Source organism: Cynocephalus volans, chromosome 8, assembly GCF_027409185.1.
Source record: "Cynocephalus volans isolate mCynVol1 chromosome 8, mCynVol1.pri, whole genome shotgun sequence".
In the NCBI taxonomy this organism is placed as follows: Eukaryota; Metazoa; Chordata; class Mammalia; order Dermoptera; family Cynocephalidae; genus Cynocephalus; species Cynocephalus volans.
The window spans coordinates 98,403,057-98,422,990 of NC_084467.1; the positions used below are offsets into that span (position 1 = coordinate 98,403,057).

Below are 19,934 nucleotides of genomic sequence, written 5' to 3' on the forward strand. Positions count from 1 at the left end.
GAATGGATGAAATAACCTAGGAAAACAGTATCAAATGAGAAGAGAAAGCTGTCTCACACTGGCTAGAGTAGATCAAGCAGGCAAGAGAGACTGATGTAGAAGGGCCAGAGAGGTGAGAGGAAAACAAGGAGTGTGGTGCCTTAGCAAAGGATGGAAGTCTTTGAGTTGGAAGCTTATTCTAAGAAGTAAGTAAGATAAGGGCCAAGAGGTACCCATCTGACTCAACAATGCTGCTGGTCATTGCTGCTCTTAGTGGAAGTGTATTGTTGGACTAGTGGGGTATGGAATGCAGACTGGAGTGGCTGAGCAGGAATAAGGTAAAAAATAGTAACAAGTTATTGTTTTCAGAAGTTTGGCTATAAAGAGGAGGAAAAAAATAAAGGCAATGATCAAGGTGATAAGTGAGGTAAAGGAGAAGAGTTTAGGGGACTTTTTGTTTTTGTTTTTGTTTTGAAATGGGAGTGGCTTGAGCACATTTAAATGTTTGGAAAGGAAAAGTAGAAAGGGAGAAGTTGATATGAGAGAGTGAGAGAATAATTGATAGTGTAATTGATAATTGATAGTGCACGATTCCTGAGCAAGCACAGTTAGAAACAATGTCCTTGGATGGGAGTATGTATTAGTCCATTTTTTGTTGCAATAACAGAAATACTGAGACTGGGTAATTTATAAAGAACAGAGGTTTGTTTGGCTTACAATTCTGGGACAGCTGCATCTGGCACAGGCCTCAGGCTGCTTCTATTCATGGCAGAAAGTGGCAGGCAACTGGCTGGTACAAGCCGATCACATGGCAAGAGGAAGCAAAGAGAGTGGGGGGGAAGTGCCAGGGTCTTTTATACAAACAGCTCTCACGGGAACTAATAGAGCAAGATCTCACTCAGGACCCCCACCCCCCAGAGAGAGCATTAATCCATTCATGAGGGATCCACCCCCATGACTCAAACAGCTTCCAGCACTGCCACACTGGGGATCAGATTTCCACATGAGTTCTGGGAGGACAATACATCCAAACTCCCATCAGAGGAGGACACTAATTTGTATGTCTAAACACTGATTTGGGTATCTTAAAGGCATTTCAAATTTAAGTCCAAAAAAGATCTCTTCACCTCCACCTCCAACTTGCTGTTCCCTTAGTCTTCTCCATCTCAGACAATGGCACCACCGTTCACACAAGTTGCCCAGACCCAAAACCTGGGAGTCGACCTTAGTCTCTTTCTTTCACTTTTCTGTCCAATCCACCAGCACGTCCTCTTGCCTCTACTCTCAAAACTTAACACAAATCTCTCCACTTCTACCACCACCTATTTAGAGTCCCATATTTCACTTGGACTACTACTTTGTTGTCACTCTTGCACCCCTTTTAAAAATTCCCTGCACTGCAGCCAAAGTGATCTTTATAAAACAGAAGTTAAATCATATCACTCTCTTGTATAAGGTGCTCTAATGTCCCATCAAACTTAGGATAGAATCTAATCCTTAACATGGTTTACAAGACCCTATATGATCTGCTCCTCATTAATCTCTCTGACCTCATCTATCACCCTTCTTATTCATTGTGTTAGCCACATTTTTGTTTCTGTTCCTCAGATAGCCAAACGTTTCTACCTCACAGCCTTTGCACAAACTCAGAGCTTCCCAGACTGGTTACCATGAATGGCGTGTGTGTGTGTGTGTGTGCGCACGCGCATGCCAAGAGATACTGCTCTTCTCAATCCTTAGGAGAACCAGGCTGGACAAGAGGCTGTCACAGCCCTCAGGCCAGTCACTTCAGGCTGACAGAAACTTCATCTGGGATTCCTCATAAGGCCACCTGATCTGAGCAGAGACTAACAGCATGCCCCACAGTCCCCAGAAGCAGGGAGCTGGCTGAGAGACATCTTGCATCTACAACTCCACTGCAATGTGCTGTGGGTGGCCAAAATGGTGTGCTGTCACCTGGACATTACTTTAGCAACTAGTTGTAGAGCACACACTGCTCCTTTTGGACAAGGGGACTATGGATGTGCTGGAGGAGTTTGTTTACTTGTGCCCAAGGAGCATGGTGTCACAACTCCAAGGTGAAGCCAGTCAGGAGTGAAAAGGAGACGATGAGGGTAAGTGAGGTTCCTAGCATGGAAAACTCCAAACTATAACCCCATATCTCTACTACCAAATATCAGAAATTTATTTCTATATAGCTGATATGATTTAGTACTTACAAACTGGCTCCATGGTGACTGGTTATGCAGTCTGCAAATTAGACTATCACAAGTATTTTTTAAAGATATGATATGAAAAGTCCAATTGAATTTGAAATATATTTCTATCAGCAAAAGAAATGCGTTACATTTGTCAATGAAAAGAAAGGAGAAGTTGTTAGATTCTTTACATTATTATAAATCTTAGAATGGCCATAAAAAAGCAATTTCTTATCAACGATAACTAACAAGAAGCTGAAGATCATTCCAATTAAGTGGTTAATCATGCTAACTCAGTGGCTATTCTTAGCATCACGCATGGTATTACAACCAGACATGTTTCCTGATGTGATGAAATATGAAGCAGACAATATTATCCATGTGGTAATCTAGCCACAAGTATTTAATTTGAATCTATCAAGGGTTAAGATGTAAATTCCAGTTTCCAAAAAGTGCCGGGGATAGAGGAACAAGATAAATGACATCAAAGGAAGTAATTAAATTGGAGATTTGTTTTTGCTTTATTAGATATTCAGTATATTTCACTAATTTTATAATGTTCTCTTAAGGTCCTTGTATTAGTCCATTTCTATTGCTTATAACAAAATATCTGGAACTGGGTGATTTATAAAGAAAAACAAAATATATTTTTACAATTTCTAAGGCTGGAAAGTCCAAAGTCCATCTGGTGGTGGAGACAGTGACCCAGTGGTCTCACACTGCAAGATGGTGGAAACAGAGAGAGCAGAGAGAGCACAGAGAGCAAGAGAGCCTCTCCTCTCTCTTTTAAAGCCCTCAGAGCCATGCCCTGACCACCATTTTTAATCCATTCCCTACAGCATGGTCCTACAATCTAATCACCTCTTCAAGGCTCCACCTTTGAGCCTTGAAGGAGATAATATAATAGGATTACCATAATAGGATTTCCCACCCTCTTAGCAGTCAGAGTGGGGGCTGTTTCTAATACATAAAATTTGGGGGACACAATTCGAGTTTCAGTGAGTTTGGGGGGACACAATTCAATCTATTATGGTCCTGTACCTCTTTTGTTAGATCTGTTCTAAGAACTTTCTATTCTTTATTAGTATTATAAAAGGTATCTTGATTAAAATTAAATTTTATGGAGTGAGAAATAAAATTAAGATTCAGATTCCTGGAACTTTGTTGTTGGGTTTAAGATGCAATTAAGAAGCAAAATCTCAGAACATTTGCTTTCAGTAGTGGTAGACTATGTAATTTGGACTCTCCAACTAAAGAAATTTTTAACATTCAGGTGAAATATAAAACATACCATAAACATCTTAAAGCACCAAGAAACAATGAGGAATTATAAGGCCAAGAACTGAGAGACACTAGAAATCTGGAGAGGTGAGTCTAGCCCTCAGGATCACTTTTGCCCTAGGAGCACTTGCCAGTCTGAATGAGATGGCTATGAAGTTAAACTATGTTGTTGGTGACTTCACGGGGCTAGAGGAACAAAAGATGGAGTCCAGGACCCTTCAAAGATAGAGACCTTAGTAAACCATTACCACCACCCACCACCACCTCCACCACCTTCACCAGCATATCTCTCTCTCTCTCTCTCTCTCTCTCTCTCTCTCTCTCTCTCTCTCACACACACACACACACACACACAGAGCTGCACTCTAGGAATAAGGGTGAAGACAGAAATAACCAAACCCTATATGGAAAGCACTCTACTGTGAACAGGTGTTGCAATAAAAACTCAAACCTTGAACTTGGATTAGGACAATCCTAGATTGCTAGTGCTCCCAGGTGCCTGGCAAGCATAATAAAAGAAATCTTGTTTGGAGGAAGATAACATGATTCATTTGGTTCTACAAATGATTTTTCAAACACAACAACACAACACAGTAAAAGATAATCAGATAATTAGAAGACAAGATATTATGAGCAAGAACTAGATGAAAGAACAGAAATAGACCATAAACTAGTTATGCTTATTGTATTAAAGGGGATAAAAGCCAAACTTGAGAATGTTGATAGAGAATTAGAAATTTTTTAAAAAAGAAATAGCGAATTTAAAAAATATAAATTATACAACTGAAAAAAATTGATTTAACTGGCCCATTTTAATAGCAGATTAGACACAGGTGAAGAGAGCATTTATGAACTGGAAAATAATTTAAAAGAGAATACACAGAATGAAAAAGAGAGAGGCAACGATGTAACACTAACAGGAGAGTAAGAGACTTAGAGGATGCAATAAAGCCTAACATATTTAATTGGAGTCTCAAAAGAAAACGAGAGAAAAATGAGGCAGGAGCAATATTTAAAGAGCTATGACCAGAATTTTATAGCAGCAAAAATATTTAAAGAGCTGTGGCCAGATCACAAACTAGAAATCCAAAATTGTCATGGGGGAGAGGGACAGGGAACCTAACTAGAATTCTATAGCAGCAAAAATACCTTTTAAGAATGAAGGGGAAGGATCTGGCTGGTTAGCTCAATTGGTTAGAGCGTGATGTTGGAACACCAAGGTCAAGGGTTCAGATCCCTGTACCAGCCAGCTGCCAAAAAAAAAAAAAAAGGAAAAGAAAAAAGAATGGGCAATAAAGATTGTGAGAGAAATAAAAATGAATTAGCAATCGGCAGTACCTCATTAAAACATATTCTAGAGTACTCCTAGGATAAGAAAAACAATCCCATGGAAAATGCCAGAGAAGCAGGAAAAACTGAATAGCAACATAGCTGTTAAATATGTGGTAAATCACATGTTCTCACTTATTGGTGGGAGCTAAAAATTAATATGTAAATTCACACACACACACACACACACACACACACACACATACACACACACAAAAAAAAAAACCGGGGGGGGGAGAAGATATAACAACCACAACTACTTGAAGTTGATACGACAAGCAAACAGAAAGGACAGGCAGCGGGGAGGGAGAAGGGAGGGAGGTTTTGGTGATGGGGAGCAATAATCAGCGACAATGTATATCGACAAAATAAAACAAACAAAAAAAATAATAAAAATAAATAAATAAATAAATAAATATGTGGTAAATCTAAAAAAATAATAAATAAATAAATATGTGATAAATCTAAATGAACATTTTAAATATAAATATAAAATCTTGGGGGTTTAAAATATTTATATGTAAGGGTCAGCCCGTGGCTCACTTGGGAGAGTGTGGTGCTGATAACACCAAGTAAGGTTTACGATCCCCTTACCGGTCATCTTTAAGAAATAAATAAATAAATATATTTATATGTAGAAATATAGAAATAGACAAATTTATAGTCACATTAGTAATTAAAGAAATCAATAAGTAAGGATACAGAATTTGAACACAACAAACATGACATAATAGAGATATATAGACGACTGCTTCCAACAACTGCAGAATACACATTCTTTTCAAGCACACATGAAACAATTTACAAAAATTATGATTTTTTTGACCAATGAATTATTTAGAACTATTTTTTTTTTAATTTTTAAGCATATTTGTTCTTTTTATTGTTGTCGTTGATTTCTAACTTAATTACATGGGGATCAGAAAATGTGATCTGTGTGATGCCAATTTGAAATTAAGACTCACTTTCAGCCTAGTATGGAGGAGGTCAGCAAACTATGACCTTTGAGTTAAATCTGGCCTGTCACTTATTTTTGTACAGCCTGCGAGCTAAGCATGGTTTTTATATTTTAAATCGTTGAAAAAATTGAAAGAAAAATATTTCATGACACATAAAAATTATATGAAATTCACATTTCAGTGTTGACAAATAAAGTTTTATTAGAAAATAGCCACACTTAACTCATTTACACATTGTCTATGGCTGCTTTCTCACCATGTAAGCAGAATCGAGTACTTGCAATAGACCATATGGTCTGCAAAGTGCAAAACATTTACTATCTGCCCTTTACAGAAAAAGTTTACCAATTCCTGACCTACAATGTGTTTAATTTTTTATGTTTTAGACGTACTTGAAAAGAATGTCTACTCTCCTGATAATGTATGCAGTGTTGGGGAGGAGGGAGAATGGAGGGAGGTTTTGGTGATGGGGAGCAATAATCAGCCACAATGTATATCAACAAAATAAAACTTAAAAAATAAATAAATAAATAATTTAAAAAATAATGTATGCAGTGTTTTATGTATGTTAATCATATTAATTTTACTAACTGTATTGCACAAATCTATATACTTATAACATTTTGTCTGCTCGATCTAATGATTACTAAGAAAGGTGTGCTAAAATCTGATTTGATAGTGGATCTGTTAAGTTTTATTTGCAGTTCTATCAATTTTGCTTTATAAATTTGTCACTTAAGTAAGCAGAGGCGAACAAGTTTAGAATTGTTAAATCTTGCCAGTGAATTAAGCTTTTATCTATATGTAATTATGATCTCTTTTTTTGTTGTTGTTGTTTTAGTAATAATCTTTACATTAAGGTATATTTTGCTTGATATGAATATACCAGCTATCTTGTAGTTAACATTTTTCTTGTATAACTTTTTCTATCCTTCTTCTTTCAACCTTTTCATCTCTTTAAGTTCTAGATAAATCTTTTAAAACAGCATATAGCTTATTTTTAAATTCAGTCTGGCAAACCTTGACTTTTAACTAGAGATTGTAGTCCATTTCCACTTATTGTAATTAATAATTACGTTAAATTCAGAGTAATTCCCAATGGCGTATTTTATATTTTGTTTTTGCTGTCTATTTTTTTATTCTTTTGTATTACTTTTATTTTGATTACAATGATTTTTTTCTTTACTAGTTTGAGTTACATACTCTATTTCTACTCTTGACAATGGCTAGTCTAGAAATTTTAATATGCCTATTAACCTCTCTTTCACGTTTTTATGTTGTCTCTCTGTGTTATATTCCTAGTTCACTGATTTCCTCTTCAAGAATTTCTACCTTGCTATTTATCCCCACCATTGAATTTCTATTTTAGACTGTTTATGCTACCATAACAGAATAACTGAGAACAGTAATTTATAAAGAACAGAAATTTATTTCTCACAGTTCTGGAGACTGGGAAGTTCAAGATCAAGGTGCTGGCAGTATTGGTGTCTGGTGAGGGCTTCTCTCTGCTTCCAAGATGGCGCCTTGTTGCTGCATCCTCCAGAGGGAGAAAGGCTATGTCCTCACATGGCAGAAGGGACAGAAAAGCAGGAGAGGACTTCCTTTAATCTCAAACTTTTTTGTAAGGGTGCTAATCCCATTCACGAGGGTAGAACCTTCGTGACTTAATCACTTCTCAAAAAGCTCCACCTCTTCATACCACCACAATGGGGATTAAGTTGTTTTTTTTTTTTTTTTTTTTTTTGTCTTTTTTGTGACCGGTACTCAGCCAGTGAGTGCACGGGCCATTCCTATATAGGATCCGAACCCGCGGCGGGAGCATCGCTGCGCTCCCAGTGCCGCACTCTCCTGAGTGCACCACGGGCTCGGCCCTAAGTTTTAACATGAATTTTGGAGGGGACTTATTTAAACCATAGCACTTTCTAATCTTGATTATTATAGCTTTAATGTGTTTACATTCTATTTATATTATTTAATATTTGCCTGGTTATTTTGGTACTTTCTTTTGTTCCTTCATTACACTTTCAATACCTATTTAATTTATTTAAATATATTAAATATATTTATTTTACACTCTGGATCTAATCATTCTTATATCTATAGTCTTTGCAGGTCTTTGTTTCTGGCCTTTGCAGTTTGTTATTTCTGCTATCTTTCTCGTGGTTTGCTTACTTTTGTGTTTTTGTGATTTTTTTTTTTAGCTAATATTTATTAGAAATTTGTCTATGGAAGTCTTTGACATCTGGTAGAAAATGCGTTCTTCCACGGGTAATTTGCATTTTCTTTTGCGAGGGCCCTGAGACATAGAACCAATTTAAGACATAGAACCAGCTTGAACAAAGACCAATTTAAACTTGGGGTTTTTGAGGTTACCACAGACAGTACAAAGTCTGGCTCAAAGTCTCCTAAAGCTGGGTTTGTGGATAGAAATTCCCAAGGAAAAGGTATATTGTTTTGCTTTGTTGTTCTCTTTGTCACCCTCTACCCAGAGCCAAAACTGAAATAAGCAAATGTGATAGGCAGAATTCTACAATGCCCCATGGTTTGCCCTCTAGTGTTACCCCCAGTATAATCCTCTCTCCTGAATGTGAGTGGAATCTGTGACTTATATCTAATCAACAGAAAATAGCAATATGATAGGATGTCACTCCCTTGATTAGGTTACTTTATATGGCAAAGGTGATGGGATGTTACTCCCATCGTTACAGTACATTATCTAAGATTCTCCTGTGGCTTTGAAGAAGCAAACTGCCATGTTGTGAACTGACCTCACGCACATGGCCTTTAAATCCAAGCTCCAGGTTGCCAAAAATTGGTGGCTATACCAAAGGCAAACATCAGTTCCAGGTCTCACTCAACTTTTCTCATTTCTGACTTTTAAGGACCACATGTACTTCAGCCATGCACTTTTAAATTATGGTGTTTAAAATACTTTATCTAACATTTGTGGGTGTTCTTTAACAAGATAATATCTTTAAATATCTAATCTGCTGTATACCTGAGAATGTCCATTCACTGTTCAACCTGGTGAAGTCTAATTCCCTAATACTACCATACCCAAACTGCTTTAGTAAAAGAGATTATCATCTCTTAATTTTCAAATCTAATCAACTATTTCCAGCCCTCATTTTACTTGACCTCTCTCTTAGCATTTGGCACTGTTGGCCACAGCTTTTCTTTCTTTCCTTTCCTCCCCTGGCCTCCAATAGCATATGCTTATACTATTTCTGCCACAACTATTTCTTCTCAATTTCCTTAGCTGACTCCACTTTTCCTGACTCCTTCTTAAATATTGGTGTCCTCAGAGTTCTATCTTAGGAATTTTATTCTCATACTACATACTGTACTTGGATGGTCTTATCCATTCCCATGGCTTCTTCTACCAACATGTACACTGATGACTTCCAAATCTATATGTCAAATTGTATTAGGAAGGATAGGTTAAGTGAGATAAGAAAGTATCCCAGCCACCCTGCCCCTGCCTGCAATCAGGCAAGCAGTGGAACACGCCTGGGTCCTGAGGGAGACACCAAGGCCAACACCCCCACCCACAGGAACTTTAGAATGCATTGATTAGCCACATGTGTCTCTATGGGGTGTGTGACTTGTCTGCTCATGTCCTTCACCAAATTTCTGTTAAGGTTTTTCTAATTAACTTTTAAGAGTTTTTTATGCATTAAGGATGTTAATCTTTATGTGTTAAATCTGTTCCTTATCAATTGACTTTAAATTCAATTTGTGATGTTTTCCTTCATTTGTACATTGAGAAAATAATTTTCTATCTAAACATTAAATAAAAAAAGAAAGAAAGAAAGAAACTATCCCCAAATCTCAGTAGCTTAACATGGAAAAGTTTATTTTTTGCTCAGAGTGCACTGCAAGTCTAGGCGACTCTCCAGAGAAACTGTCCTCCACGTGATAATCTAATGATCCAGCATTAGAGCTTTCAACCTTACCTTTTCCTCCCCAAATCTCCATAATTGTTTTGGGGGGAAGGGTCAGAGCAGGTCTTGCACCGTTAATTAAATGCTTCAACTAAAAGTGACATACATCACTTTCATTCACAGTCCATTGGCCAGCACTTGTCACATGACATTACCCAACCACAAGGGAGGCTCCATGTCAGGAGAGAACTAGTTATGGTGAGAACTAGGACTGTCTACCACACAAATCCAGATCTCTTTCATGAGCCCCCAGTCTGTGCATCCTACTGCCCTTTAGACAAGTCTACCTGAATGTTCCACAGGCACCTCAAACTCAATGTGTCCAAAATTAAACTCGTTATTTATCCCCAATCAAATACCCCCTTCTTCTATATTCATAATATTAATCAATGGATACAACGCAGAAAATTGGTAGTTATCCTGAGCTCTTCTCTCTCCCTTATCTTCCTCTCACACCTAGTAAATAACTAGATTCATCACCTGTCTGCCCTACCTCTTCTTCCCATGGCCATTGCCTCTGTTCAGATCATACTTGTTTCTCACTCAGAACTCTGTAATACTAAAGGACGCTTCACCCACTGTCTGGCACCCTCTCCACTCTGTTGCCTAAACCCAAGTGTGATTGTGTTACTCCTCTTCGACAATCTCTCCTTTGCCTTTAAGGTAAAGTTTCTTTGGGGTCCACCATCATCTGGTCTCGTTCTTCCTCTCCAACCTTTTCTCTTGCATTCCCCACCCCACCCCACCATCATTCCCCATAGTACCAGCTATATGAACTACTTGCATTTCCCTCAACATGACCAATGTGACAAATCATGCTTTTGCTCATGCTGTTTCTCTTCCCGGAATACATTTCCTCCCCCATCTGCCTAGAAATTTGATTAATCTTTCAAGATGCAGTGCAAACATCATCTCCTCTATGAAGTTTTTCTTGACACCTACTCTCTCTCCTGGTGTAGCCTGACCCCTTTCTCTTTCAGGTCCCACTTCATCCTGGACAGATCTCTAACATAGATAGCATCTACAACATTTCCAATACATTTATGTGTCTGGCCAGTCTGGAACATGGTTTTGTAGATGAATGGTTATCAATATCTCTACAAGCTCATAAAATCCCTCAAGTTAAGAACTATGTCTTACTCATTGTCTCCCCAGAATTTAGCAGAGTGTTTGGGTCATAGTAAGGGCTCAATAAATGTCTGAGTAACTAATTAGTCCTCACTGTAAGTCTTAAACTACCACTGTTTCCTTCTCTGGCTCCTTTCCTCCTTCTTGCCCTTGTAACATCTTTGATCACAGTCTTTGACTTTTTATCTTCCCTTTTTATTTTTTATTTTATTTTTTATTATCTTCCCTTGTTTTTGCTGCCATTCTGCTAAACATCTCTCAAATCCACTATGTCTTTTCATCTCTCTACTGCTACCATCCTAGTCCAAGTTACTATTTCCACTCAACTAGGTCACTGCAGTAATCTCTGTTCATGTCTATTCTGGCTGCCTTCCAATCTATTCTCTCTGCCCTACTTTTTAGTAATTGTTCCAGAATGCAAATCTGATCACGTCACACTTGTTTAAATACCTTTAGTATACATAAACCCACTTCTTTTATAATAAAGACAAGAGTTCTGAGGTACTGGCCCCTTCCTGCCTCTTCAAATTTATACTCACCACAAACCACATCCCTTCCAGCCCACCCCAGTGTCACCTCACATACTGCCTTGTTCTTTCAGCTAGTGTCACACTAGCACAAGACTTTTGGCCAGTCTATTCCACTGAACTTTCCCTCCCTCTTGGTCTAGTGGATCTTCAACTCGCACTTCAGATTTCAGCTTAAATATTTTTCTCCAGGAAGCCTTTTCTGGTCCCCTGTGTTATAGGCATACACAGCACAGGGTCCTGCAGTTTACACTTCTCTTTTTATGTTGTAACAGCCTCATTTATTATTCTGAAAGTTCCATGAAATCAGAAAAGGCCATTTTTCACCACAACATCCTTAAATCTTAGAATAGTACATGGCACATAGTAAATGTTCATTAAATCTTTTTGGAGTGAATGAAAAAATGAATTCTCTCAGCCACTGGGGTTCAAAAGCTTGAAGTAATAATTGACTCATCCTGCTATTTTATTCCCCATATCCAAGTCCCCAGTCTTATGTCCTTCAATCTTGCATCTACGGTTTCCCTCCCATTCCAGCTGTCCACATCTTTACTAAATGACACTCAGAATATCGCCGTATCCTCCCAGTTTATTTTCTTGTCTCTAACTATAATTTATCTTATATGATATGGTATAATCTTCCTTAAAAGCCATGTTTATCATGTTATATCCCAATTGAATACCTTTAGTGGTTCCTTATTTTTGTTAATACTTTATATATTTTGCTTGGATTTAAAGACCTCCACCTTCGGGCTCTAATCTATCTGTGTAACTATTTTCTACTTCCCACCCACTACAAATGCCCCACTCTTGAACCATGCTAATATCCCAGAAATCCATCACTTAAATCCCAGCCACCAATCCTGGGCCTGGAGTACCCCTCCCACAGCCCTTCTTCTCCCTCTATCCAAACCCTATCCATGCTCCAGCCCCACCCCTGCCCCCTAAGGTTCACCTGCATGCAGCCTTGCTCTGCCAGCTCTTCCCCTCCTCCAGGTCTGTGAGTTGCTCTTCCCTCCCCAATCATCCCTCTTATCTAAACAAGTCCTCCCATTATTTACTCTTTAGGGTAGCTGTATGTTTTTTTGCTTCATGGCCCTTGACACAATGTGTCATTAACCTATTATTTGTTTTTCATTTCTCTTCTTAATCAGATGGTGGGTTCCATGAAACAAAAAACTTTTCTTCCTTGCTCTCTGAAAAACTCACAGTACCTAGCCCACTGTATGGCCCATAATGTTTAATTAATGAGTATATTTATTAATATTATTTTATAAATAAATGTTTATAAATAAATGATTTGTCTTCCCTTTGAAAGGATCTCAGCATTCTTAACACACTTGAATCTGCACAGCTAGTATTTAGCTCTTAAAGCTGTTGCTTTTCATTTTTCTTTATCAGCCTTAACTCCCTGGTGAGAAGAGGTGAGATTATAAGATTCTTGATGACATGAACAGAGATAATGTCATACTGCTATGATCTCTACAGAATCTTGCCAGGAGGCTAGAGTAATTGTTCAATAAGTACTTAATTAGAAATAAACTTGTCTTAGGGCCAGCCCATGGCTCACTCAGGAGAGTGCGGTGCTGATAACACCAAGGCCACGGGTTCGGATCCTATATAGGGATGGCCTGTTCGCTCACTGGCTGAGCGTGGTGCTGACAACACCAAGTCAAGGGTTAAGATCCCCTTACTGGCCATCTTTAAAAAAATAAAAAGAAAGAAAGAAAGAAATTTGTCTTATCCCCTTATGCTCTGGCATTCATGTAAAAAAAAATACTAAAGAAGATCTCTCTGCTTGTAGGGCTTTTAAAAATACAGTGTTGACTTCAAAGAGGAAGTCTACACTTGAGCTTATACAAGATCTTTGTGACACACAGCCTGATGGTGGCAGTGGTGGTGGCAGTAATCTTTATTTCATCATTTCTGAAAAATAGTAGTAGTAACGGACGCAAGTAAAAAGTTGAGTATCAGACAATTGCATCTTATGATTGGATTTTTTCTTTCCTGGACTTTTTCTTGAAAGGTAAATGCATTTACCACATTCTTTTAATCTAGAGGGAATAATCATTCACACACACAAAAAAAATGTTAAATTATTAGTGGTTTCTATCTTTTTTTCTATTTGGTGGGGGAAGGGTTGTATTTGAATGGCTGAATTTAGTTGGTGGATTTTATGGCAATCAGTAATTCTCCAGCGCCAGACAAAACACAAAAAAGTGTACGTAGCATTGTTTGTATTTTAATTTATCCTTCTGTCAAATGTTCATTCAATTGTCATTTTCAAAGATAAATGTGTTTCTTGCTTTTCGCGGCCTGGATTTGTAAGTAGCTATTTCCTTCTGGCATTGTTTGATGGTTTTGTCTTTTAGGGTGGGATGGCCAACCTTTTTTAAGGGGGCTATCGTAACATTCTGAGGGGTATGGTTGTAAATTCAGAACCACTGATGTGAAGATAAGGATTTTACAGAAACCTGAGATCCTCTCCTTTTCCATCTCCCCAATGATAAGGTCTAGTGTAAGTTCTTACTTTGTTTAGTATAAACACATATTTCAATATTTTTAAAATATTATAGCAATACTTCATAGTGTTCTGTAAATAGTACCATTGACTTATAAATTGGAAAAGGAGCAAAAAGTGCTAGAAAAATTGTTACTAATGCTGATTCTGCTGTGGACTGTGGTTTTCCTATTCTTATGGCTCAGACTTCTCACTAAATTTTCCTGTTGACATAGGAAAATTATTATCCTACATTGCATGATGTAAAACTATTTGGTCAGTTGTGAGGTACTTGGTAATGTTGCTGTTGCTGCTCTTATAACTGGTGCATAGTGATGAGGCGTCCTTCTCCCAACCCTCCCCCATGTCCAAGGACTTGGAAATTAACTTTTGAGAGGTGAACAATTAAAACAACAAATAATTGATGATATTTGTCTAAATAAATTTCCTTAAAATACAGCAGAAATAGCAGAGGCAAAATTTTTATCATGAGTATGCCTAAACATGAAATAAAATCATGGTCTCCTAAAAAATAATTGGGGTGCATACAAAGTTTCATGCACAAAAATGTCTGTTTCATTGTTACTTGTTTAAATAAAAATGGAAACAATTTGTATCAACAAGTGAGGAACTGATTTAGCAAGTTAAGGTATATAGATATAACAGAAAGACTTATCACCACTAAAAATATTATAAAAAATTTCTATAAAAATTTTTTAGCGGTGTGGGAGAATATGTATGATAAAATGCTGAGTTAAAAAAAGGAACATAACCTTTTATATAAGGAAGTATCTCAACTAGCTTTTAAAAATGCATGGCATTTCCTTAAAGGAAAAATACCAAATTATTAATAATATTTAGGATAGGAAGAGTGATGGATGACTTTACTTTTTTGCCTTTAGATACTTTATACTTTTTGGTAAAAAAAAAAAAAATAGTAAAAGAGGGAAAATACAGAAGGTTTAACATAACAAATAGAACCATAACCTAGGCAGGGATACTAGCATACTTGAAAAGACAGTCTGTGAACAGAATAGAAATGTCTGATGGACCCTAGAGGAAGGACCTTCAAGAACAAGTTTGTCAGTTTCCTAGCACTTACAGGAAAGAGATTGATGCACCAAACCTGTGTGACAATATTAAAATGCTTACCAAGGAAAATTATGTTAATTGGCATTTTATATGTTCTGATAGATAGAATGCACTGGTTACTTCAACATGTTTCTTATGTCATTCCAGTTGATACATCAGTCTCCTGTGACTTGGTTGGTGGAGATCAGTTCTGGAGCAATCAGTCAATGCTTGGTGTCCTGATAGGATCAAATTTCTGGAATTGCAAAGCTGAAGACTGGCTGCTGAGCTGCAGTAACTACACCAGGTAGTCTCTGATCACCGATGGCATTAGAACACCCACACCTTGCCTCCATCTCATTATTACTGCTCTTATAGTACAACCGCAGTCTCGGAGTTGGCCCCTCAGCTGCCTCTCCTTTCTAAGCTTTCTAAGAGTTACCTTTTCAATTCTCAGGGGAAGACAGCATGGGAAGCAATACCTCCACACCTAAACCTGACACTGGTGAGTTCAGGACAGAAACAATTATCTGCCTCACTGCTGAGTTAAAATGAAGTGGAAGAACTAGAAGTTATGCTGAATGAGCTGTAGTGGGATGGCACTGGCTAGTGCATTTCTGAAGTTGGAAGAATCAGATTTTACCATGATGCAGAATTTATTGCCAGGAGGAGTGAGAAAGAACTGCCTGGCCCTCTAAACATGAGTAAGGGTTCTCTCTGTGCTCGGTATTAAACTAGGTGGGTAGTTCATGAGAATCTCGTTCACTTCCCTTACTGCTCCCTTATTTGTGGCATAGGCATGGGGAAAACCACTGTGGCTGTTTTGGACTAGGCACTGTTATAGCTGCCTTGCAAAACAAACAAGCAAACAAAAAAGGCAGCAGTTTCAAGATCAAATTCCCAAGGACTTTGGGAAACACTGGTTTCTTTTCTCCCTAAAGGAATCTAGCCTGGAGATTCTCTGCTTAGGTTAGAGGGAGCATATCTCTCCAGGAGTTCCTACTAAAATCTTTGAGGAGGGAGACACATGAGATGTTTATGTTTATCAAAGAGACATATGGGTCTGCAAAACACTAGGCTCTTTTTTCATTTGTGTATCTGATCGGTTTTTTTTTTTTTTTTTTTTAAGATGACCGGTAAGGGGATCTTAACCCTTGACTTGGTGTTGTCAGCACCATGCTCACCCAGTGAGTTAACCGGCCATCCCTATATGGGATCCAAACCCGTGGCCTTGGTGTTATCAGCACCACACTCTCCCGAGTGAGCCACGGGCTGGCCCCTGATCGGTTTTTTTAGTCCCAGTTCTAATTTTTGTTTTAAAGGACCCAGGATCTTAGAAACAATGTTCACTCCTTTGTAGAGTTGCAGCCCCATCATTAATCTCTACCGGTTGCTTGGATAGGGCGGGGCACTGAGGGACACTTAAGCTGGATTTCATGAGAAGGAGAAGATACATTAATTCCTTTCATGTTCTCTCATAGGCAGAAGAGCCAACCTCTCCACAGTAGCCCCAACGATCAGCTCTGCACCCTGTCTCTCTGACCATCCTAAGTAAATGAGCATTCTCCCATCCATTTCATCTTGTACCACATGCATTTGATTTGGTGTTGACAGCTTTGGCTTGAGGACTTGGGCAGGGGGACACTAGGGAGAAGGGACCAGAAACAGTGGAAGAATTAAATCAGTCTTTGATCTTAGGAGTATGGTTCTTAACTTGGTGTACCCCAATCTTCAAGAGATCCAGGAATCCCCTAAGCTTAGAGATAAAATTTGCTGTGTGTGGGCCTGAACATTGTGTGGATCGAACATTGTGTGGGTTTGGGGTGGGGGCTAGGGAGAGTCCACAGCTTTCACTCAGGCTTCAAAAGGATCTGGAACTCAAAAACAAGAAGTTGAAAACCAGTGGTTGAGAATTAAAGTCCACTAACCAGTATGAAAGCCACGTCAGGGCTTTGTTCATAGGTGGAAAAGGTTATGCTCTGGTCTTTAGAAAAGTCCTTCAAGAAGCCAGCAGTTCATCTGCTCCCTTTGTTTGCCAAAACAGCAAAGAACATTTAATCTTGGCCTTTTTTGTCGGGGTTCTATTGACGCTGATGCTGGTGGCCCTTGTCTTCCTCATCATAAAGGTCTATAGAAAATGTAAGTGGTCTCCAAGGGATGGGACAGCCCTTCTTTCTCTGCCATTGACAATTGGCTATGAGTGAATAACGGGAGGAGGTGGCGGGAGCAGGGGTGGGGTGTGATAAACCTGCTTAGCCCACCGTCTCTGCAGACTAACAATTCGAATCCCTCCCTTTCTCTTCCCCCTGCCCTCCCCACCCCACCCCTTCACCCAAGGCTGAAGGGAGAGGCTCCCTATTCCCCCAGACCCCATGAATGAGACTTGTCCCTCTTCTTCCCAGCACTTGTGGCAGGTCACTCCAGTCCCCAGACCCTGGATCCTCACTCAGATCCTCGAGCCGAGGTAAGATGACCACACTGTTTCTGAGATATTGGAGGGCTACTGCCATTGGAATTTCCCTCTATAGACTCTGCATTATTGACTAGAACAGTGGTACTGCTTTCTGGATACTGGGCAAGTGATTCTTTGAAAAGTTCTTCTGATTTCTTTGGGTCTCATCTGACCAAAGCTTTCAGGCTATTCCCAAAAAGATACCTTTTGCTCCAAATGGAATTCATTCATTCCTTCTTTTTCTCCTTCCACAGCTTTCATCCATCCCAGAGGAGTCACTTACCTACACCAGCATGGCTTTCAAAATCTCAGAAGAAAAGAGCAATCATTTGACTAAGAACCATTCTGCAGACTTAGACCCCATTGTCTATGCTCAGATTAAAGTGACAAACTCACCCTGCCTTTCCAATGAGCCATGAATTCAGTTCCTCTCATCTCCATCTTCATACATCACTTTCCCTTTTTTACAAATTTTGGACACAACCTATGTGAAACTGCAGTCAGAATTATTTGTGTGATCTGGCAATGTTTTTTGTTTGTTTATTTTGTGGCTGGCCAGTGTCCTTGACCGGGATCCAAACCCTTGACCTTGGTGCCACAAAGCAGTGCTGTAACCAACTGAGCCAACTGGTGATCTGGTAATGTTATCTGGCAGTTTTGAAGACCAATGGCCAGTGTTTTTCCTGGCCAGAGAAAAGATTGCTGACCCTTCCTCTGAACTGGCAGCCTGTTAGCCCCTTGAGGGCTGAGACTGCCTCCAAAGCATGTGGTTCAGAGCTCAGTGCACAGAAGAGCATTCACCCAGAGTCACTAATCAACTTGGGAGGAGTCAACCAAATGAACAACCTATCAAGAGTTTTAAATAAAGGCAAACCCTCCACAATGTTGGCTCCTTCTTCATCATTTATTTCTCTGTCCCCATCATCTTCTCCAGAGGTCAGGACCAAAAGTCCAGAGCTCATCCATAGCCCCCAAAAAACTAGCAGAGGTGATGGTACTCTGGGACATGCTCGGGAGTGATTGGGGTACAGGTCTCAAATTCTGCCATTAACCAGGTGAATTCATTTAGGCAAGTTTGTTAAGCCTTTTAAGCTTCAAATTTTTCATCTTGAAAATAGAGATAACACCACTTAGAATTAGTTTGAGGATTAAATGAGATATTATATACATAAGCACTCTAACATCTCATAGTTCTATGCAAATACAAGGTCCTTATTGTATAAAGCACTATTCAAATGTAGATTTCTATTTCCTTACTACAGGCATAAGAGATATGCATAACAACATCGTATGGGAGCCAAAGGTAAAGATTAATCTAGAGGTCAATTCCCCGCAAAATCCCAATGAATAATCACATAGAAAATCCCATAAAAATACCAGTAAGATTATTTTTCACCAGCCAAGCTTATTCTAAAGTTCCTAGGTAATCAAAAACCAAGAAAACAAATATAGGAAAAATTGTAAAAATAAATATCCGAAAGCTAGCCCTAATGGCTAACTAAAAGTACCTGTTTTATTAAGCATGACTAATTAAAGATATATTAATGGTGCATGAATAAATAAATCAATGAAATAGAATTAAAGAATCAGAAATAGACCAAAATGCATAAGGAAATTTAGAGTATGATGAAGATGACATGTCAGATCATTTGGGGGAAATTGGTTTATTTAATAATTGGGGTTGAGACAAATAAGTATCCATGTAAATGAAAATAAAATTGGGTCCATATCTCACTTCTTATATCAAAATAAATTCCAGACATGTCAAAAATTTAACTGTAAGGGCTGGCCCGTGGCTCACTCGGGAGAGTGCAGTGCTGAGAACCCCAAGGCCCCGGGTTCAGATCCTATACAGGGATGGCCGGTTGGCTCACTGGTTGAACGTGGTGCTGACAACACCAGGCCAAGGGTTAAGATCCCCTTACCGGACATCTTTTATTAAAAAAATAAAATAAAATTTAACTGTAAGAAAATCATAAAAGTACTAAAAGAAAATATGGAGGAATTTTTTGAATAATTTCAGAGTGGAGCATGTCTTTGAATGTATGACACAGAGCCCAGAAATCAGAAAAGACTGACTTGACGTATACCACTAGAAAGTTAAAATACAAATGACACATTTATAAAACATTTGCAAAGCATCTTGTAGACAAAGGGCTAATTTTCTCAATATATGAAGATCTCCTATAAATCAATAGGGGGAAAAGTTAACAACTCAGGATTAAAAAAACAAGGGATAATGTTGGGTAATTCATAGAAAAGGAAATATCCATGGCTCTTAAACATTTGGAAAGATATTCAACTTCACTCCCAATAAGAGAAATAGTCAGAACTACAATTAGATAATATTTTCAATCAATAAGATTAGCAAAATTCAAAGCGTCTGCTAACAAACTGTGTGGGTAAGATTGTGGGGAACCAAGACACACGCATACTACTGGTAGGAGAGTTAGCTGGTCCAAATACTATGAAAAGCAATTTGGCAATAGCTAACAATATTTTAAATTCTATTTCTAAGAATTTATCCTACTTAAATATGCAGGAAATTACCTATATAACTTTAATT

The 19,934-nt window shown here is 38.4% G+C and overlaps 1 protein-coding gene across 1 annotated transcript; it reads left to right on the plus strand.

The window, feature by feature from the left end:
* Nucleotides 1-15,384: 15,384 nt before the first annotated feature.
* C8H1orf162 (chromosome 8 C1orf162 homolog) lies at nt 15,385-17,787 on the plus strand. The gene is made up of 5 exons (XM_063105811.1): nt 15,385-15,421; nt 16,398-16,467; nt 16,961-17,055; nt 17,331-17,380; nt 17,623-17,787. Exons 1-5 carry the CDS (start codon nt 15,385-15,387, stop codon nt 17,785-17,787), a joined length of 417 nt encoding a protein of 138 aa, XP_062961881.1.
* The last annotated feature ends 2,147 nt before the right edge of the window (nt 17,788-19,934 follow it).